Source organism: Oratosquilla oratoria, chromosome 30 (genome assembly GCF_046742065.1).
Source record: "Oratosquilla oratoria isolate Oo_2021 chromosome 30, ASM4674206v1, whole genome shotgun sequence".
Lineage (NCBI taxonomy): Eukaryota > Metazoa > Arthropoda > Malacostraca > Stomatopoda > Squillidae > Oratosquilla > Oratosquilla oratoria.
The window spans coordinates 8,411,280-8,416,279 of record NC_134806.1 but is presented as its reverse complement, the minus strand read 5'-3'; the positions used below and the strand labels follow the sequence as shown (position 1 = coordinate 8,416,279).

Genomic DNA, 5,000 nt, shown 5'->3' with positions numbered 1-5,000 from the left:
GTGTCCAACTGGTGAGGTGGAGATTAGGTGGGCTGCCATGATGATGCTGTGGTGGTCGGTGATTGAATATAACATTCTTGGGGGGCTCTTCCCAAGGAGGTTCAGCAGCGGTTGGAAGTGGTTGCGAAGGATGGGGCATAGGAATAAGCAGTGGAGGAAAGAGACCAGCTCCGTCCCGCAGGCACAGACGGTCTTCAGATAGCGGGTTTTCCAGTGGTTGACACGGATTCTTGAGATGAGGTGAAGAATGTGGGTTGGAAGTGGATGAGGGTGGGTCCAGAGGGTTCCCTTATTGCATGTCTTGATGGGCCAGCCTCGGGTAGCGGCAGTCCCGGCATATTCCTCTGACCAGAGCTCCCATGTTGCTTGGTCAATTTTTTTGTTGGCATCACTTGTTGAAAAGCAGAGCGAGATGCAATCCTCTTCAGAGGTTAGGGCCCCTCGTTTGGCGGCTCGGTCGGCCATCTCGTTTCCATGGATGCCTACATGGGAGGGCACCCACTGGAAACGAAGACGGAGTCTGCGTCGTGCGATTTCTTCTGAAAGGATTAGTATTTCCTTGAGGATTTCCGGTCTTGTTTTGCAGTACTCACTCTGTATTACATTTAGGCTGGACTGGGAGTCCGATAGGATGACTATTTGCGTTGGGGAACGGGGGAGAGTTTTGACTTTATTCAAAGCTTCTCTGATGGCGACGAGTTCGGCAGTTAGGATGGTGGTGGGCGGGAGCTTCACTTCGAAGTGCTCTCGCGTGGTCTCGAAGAACAGTCCTGCTCCTGTTCTGCCGTCACTGAGTACCGATCCGTCTGTGAAGATCTTGAAGTCGTCTGCGTATTCCTTAGCCAGCAGTTCTCGAGTACAGGTGGCGATTTGATGTGGGGGATCTTCTTTTGCTACTCCAGGGACATTGGTTCGTACCTCCGGCGGCTTCATGATCCAGGGTGGGTATGGATCGATTTGGGCTTGGGGGACACGGAGGCGGTCGGCTGGCTCTATTCCCGCTCTTGAACATAGACCGGAGACAGAGGAGACCAGACCATGTCCTGACACAGTAGGTGGGGCTGGGTTCCAGCCTTCGCCTAGTTTAGTGTCCGTGGAGTTAGGTACCCTCGCTGAGCTGAAGAGGTGCCTGCAGGTATCTCACTTCAGGCGATGCCAAAGTGGGAGGATTCCGGCTTCACAGTATACTTGCTCCTGAGGGACAGACTGCGGGAGTCCGAGTCCTAGCCTAAGTGCTTGGCACTCGACTGTAGCCATGCGACGGATGGCCGACATGGGCAGGTCGTGCAAAGCTTGTGCGCCAAACAGAAGCCGGGAGCGGACTAGACTCTGGGTGAGGTGGATAAGTGTTTCTCTCCGCTGCCCCCATGATTCGTGTCGGACGGCCCTAATGAGGTTGAGGGCACGTCTTGCATTATTTATGGCTTGTTGGATCTGACTAGTCCAGCGACCATCTTTTTGAAAGATGACGCCCAGGTATCTGACTGAGGGTGAGGGGGGCACTCCTGTGCCGCAGATGCTGAGGACGTTCCAGGTTGGATAATGGCCTCTGTTGTAGCCAGGAAGGTGCACAGGCATGTACAATGTCTTGTTTGGAGAGAGTAGGAAGCCGAGGCTTTCGAGGTGGCGGACAACACTGTCTACTTGACTCTGGAAGAGGCGGAGTTCTGCCTTGTGTTGGGCAGAGTCCTTCTTCGGACGTCTATGCCTTGATCGGCGCCACACGGCTATATCGTCGGCATAGGCGGTAATGGTGGTGTCCTTCCTCAGCCCTTTCCCGATGTCGGCTAACATTAGGACGAAGAGAGTGGGTGCTACCACTGAGCCTTGGGGAACTCCCATGTCGACAGGCATTCGCCCGCTCAAGACTCCCTTCCAGCGCACTATTATTGAGCGGCCGGAGAGAAAGGAGCGAACGAAGGAATACAACGCTGGGGAGACTCCGATAGATTTAAGCTTCAGCAGAAGTTTGGTGTGCCATACGGTGTCGAAGGCTCGGGCGATGTCCAGGAAGCAGGTGTGCAGAATCCTCTTCTGCCACTGGGCCTTACGGACATGTTCTGCGAGTCGCACGATGTGGTCATTGATGCTTCTTCCTCTTCGGAACCCTGCTTGAAGCTTCGGGAGTGCACCCTTGGTCTCGATGGTGTGAGTAAGGCGATTTAAGACCATCCTCTCGTAGATTTTCCCGACGTGAGAGGTGAGGGATATGGGTCTGTGGCTGGCCACCATGTGACGTGGCTTGTTGTTTTTGGGGATTGGGGTGACCGTGGCTACTTTCCAGGCACCCGGGACTATTCCCTCTGCCCAATATTTGTTAAAAATAGACAGGAGGGTGTCCTGGAGTGGAGGAGGGAGATGTCTCAGTAGGGGGTAGGTGATTTCGTCAGCTCCCGGGGATGCCGTGGAACCCTGGGTGACCCTCAAGGCTCTGCGAAGTTCAAACAATGTAAGGTGGGTGTCCGAGCCCTTTGGAGGGGAGAGGTCCATGTGGCTTTCCTCTTCTCGGCGCCTGCTCTGCTGTGCTTCTGGTAGGTGATCCGTGCTACTGGCGTTCCCGAAGTGGTGGAGGAATCCTTCGGCTTTTTCTTCAGGTGTGCGAAGGATTCTCCCGTCTGTGGTGGTCAGGTTCCTGTCGGGGGGGGGGGGTTGTAACGCCTCTTGAGTACCTTGAGTTTCCTCCAGGCTGCACCGAGGTCTTCGTCCTTCCCTTTGGTGTCTTCCCAGTACTGTAGTTTGGCTTGTGCAATAATCTTTTTGCATTGTGCCTTACTTTGTTTCATTGCCTTGTGACTGGCGTCGGAGCCTTCCTCCATGAAGCGTTGATAGGCTCGTCGTTTTCGTTGAACCGCTTCTTTTCACGAAGGAGTCCACCAGGGGTGTCCACGTCTTCCCTGGAGGTCCCTCGTCAGTGGGATGGCTTGGCGTGCTGCGATGAGTAGAAGTTCAGTAAATTCTGCATTGATATCATCCGCTGTTCTGGCGAGGTCCGGACAGTACTGGGAGTTGGCGAGGTATGCTTTGTATTTCTTCCAATCTGCTTTATTGAGATTGAGCTGCTGTCCTGCTGGAGGTAGGTAGGTTGTGGGTGCCAGGTGGATCGTTACTTGTATGGGGAGATGGTCTGAAGAAAGGGGGTCATCCAGGGGGGACCAGTCCGTTGCTCCAGCTAGGTTTGGTGACACAAAGGAGAGATCAATGGCTGACGTACTGTGGGACGAGACATCAGGGATCCTGGTGTGACTGCCGTTGTTGAGAAGGACCAGGTCAACCAGATCCAGCTGTGAGGCTATGGCTGGTGAGGTGTTGGGGTAGCCATCTTCCCACAGGGCGTCTCGGCAATTAAAGTCTCCAAGGACGACCCACTGTCCGGTTAGCTTTGCCAGCCAGTCGAAGTGCCGAGTTGTGGTGGGGTTGTAATAGTTTAGTATGGATATGTCCTGATTGCTTTCCATACTTACAGTAGTGACAACCGCATATCCTTCCTCCAACTTGTCAGGAAGGGTTCCGCGCTAAGACGAGAATCCGTTTGTGACGTACGTGGCAACACGGACTTCCCCGTCTGCGTCCGTCTCGTAAAATGGTGGATAGTGGAAACCCGGGAGGGAGGGGAGTAGCCTAGGCTTACGAACTAGAGATTGTAGAGCAACCACATCGTAGGTGTGCTCGGCGAGGTGTTGGACTAGTAAGTCGCGGGCAGTGTTGATTGCCCGACAATTCCACTGTAGCATCCTAAGCGCAGCCATGGTTGGAGAGGTCCAGTACTGTGTTCAGGATCACGAAGATTCCATCGAGGAGGCGGGCTGCTTGTGGATTGGTCTGGGCAATCTGTTTCTGCCACGCACGCATAGCGTCTTGCATGGCGTTGATGGAACTATCGAGGGTGGGGGTGCCTTCCGCTGGAGGGCTGGGAGCTGCTGGGCCAAGTTTGATTTCAGCTAACGGGGAGTCGTTGGGTGCTGGGGGCTCCGTTTGGGTTGGGGGTGCAAGGGGCGCGGCATCAGAGTGCTCAGACTGGGGTGTCTTAGTTATCTTCCTCCGCTTGCGCAGTTTCTTCTGCTTACTCCTCATCTGTGGGGGGTTAGATATCGGAGCAGTCGCTGTCTCCACCTCTATGTCTTCAGGCGTTTTCCTGTGTGGGTGGGTTTTGGACACGTTGCGGGAGGAGGCTTGTGGTACTGCAGTGAAGTCTCTTCCCATGGCCTTCTCTTCCTTGAGCTGCGTGTTCCACTTTTCTCTGGCAGCTAGGAGAGCTTCTGAGACGGTAGAGTAGCGCTGGTTCTTAAGCTCATGCGCTATCTTCCTGATTGAAATTTCTGGGCAATCAGGGCTTGCTGCAGAGTGATTGCCACAGCAATTGATGCAGAAGAGATGTTTCTCCTGGCAATCTTGCGTGATGTGCCCTTTTCCGCAGCGAGCGCACCGGGGAGACTTGCGTCGGCACTCCTTTTTTGGATGGCCGAGTAGCTGGCAGTTTGTGCATCTCTTTACCGGGGCAACGTAGGGCACCACCTGGTGCTGAGTGTACCCCAACTTTACGGAGGTGGGAAGTTCAGCCGCTAGGAAGGCGACTCGCACAGATCCCGTCTCTACACCGTCTCTGCTCCTTAGGCGTTGAAGAAAATCAATTGGCAGGTCCTGTGCTTCTAGGTCAGCTCGTAGAAGGTGTTCTGCATCGCTGTCTATGGGGACCCCCTTGATTACCCCAACCACGATTGTCTTGGGGATGCGGGTCGATATCTTGATCCTCTGCTTGGAGTCCATCGTCAGCGTTGAAGAACGCAGTAGATTTCCTTGCTGTTTCTCAGAGGTACAGCTGATCAACCACTCCCCACTAGGGATCTGTCGTATACGTTCAACAGGCCCAACTGTGTTTTTGATCATTTGGGCCTGTCTCCAGGAGCCTATCTTAACAAAAGTAGTGGACCCGTCCTCAGGGCGGATTATGACTGGGAATTTGGAGGGTGGTGGTGCAGTAGAGGGTTTCTTGGCTCGATGGC

The 5,000-nt window shown here is 54.2% G+C and overlaps 1 protein-coding gene across 1 annotated transcript in view; it reads right to left on the bottom strand.

The window, feature by feature from the left end:
* Positions 1 to 1,067, bottom strand: part of LOC143041338 (uncharacterized) — a 1,096-nt gene extending 29 nt beyond the window's left edge. Inside the window, exon 1 of the mRNA XM_076213160.1 lies at positions 1 to 1,067. This exon is cut by the window's left edge and continues 29 nt beyond it. Coding sequence (XP_076069275.1) covers positions 1 to 933 — 933 coding nt within the window. The 5' untranslated portion in view covers positions 934 to 1,067.
* Between the last annotated feature and the right edge of the window lie 3,933 nt (positions 1,068 to 5,000).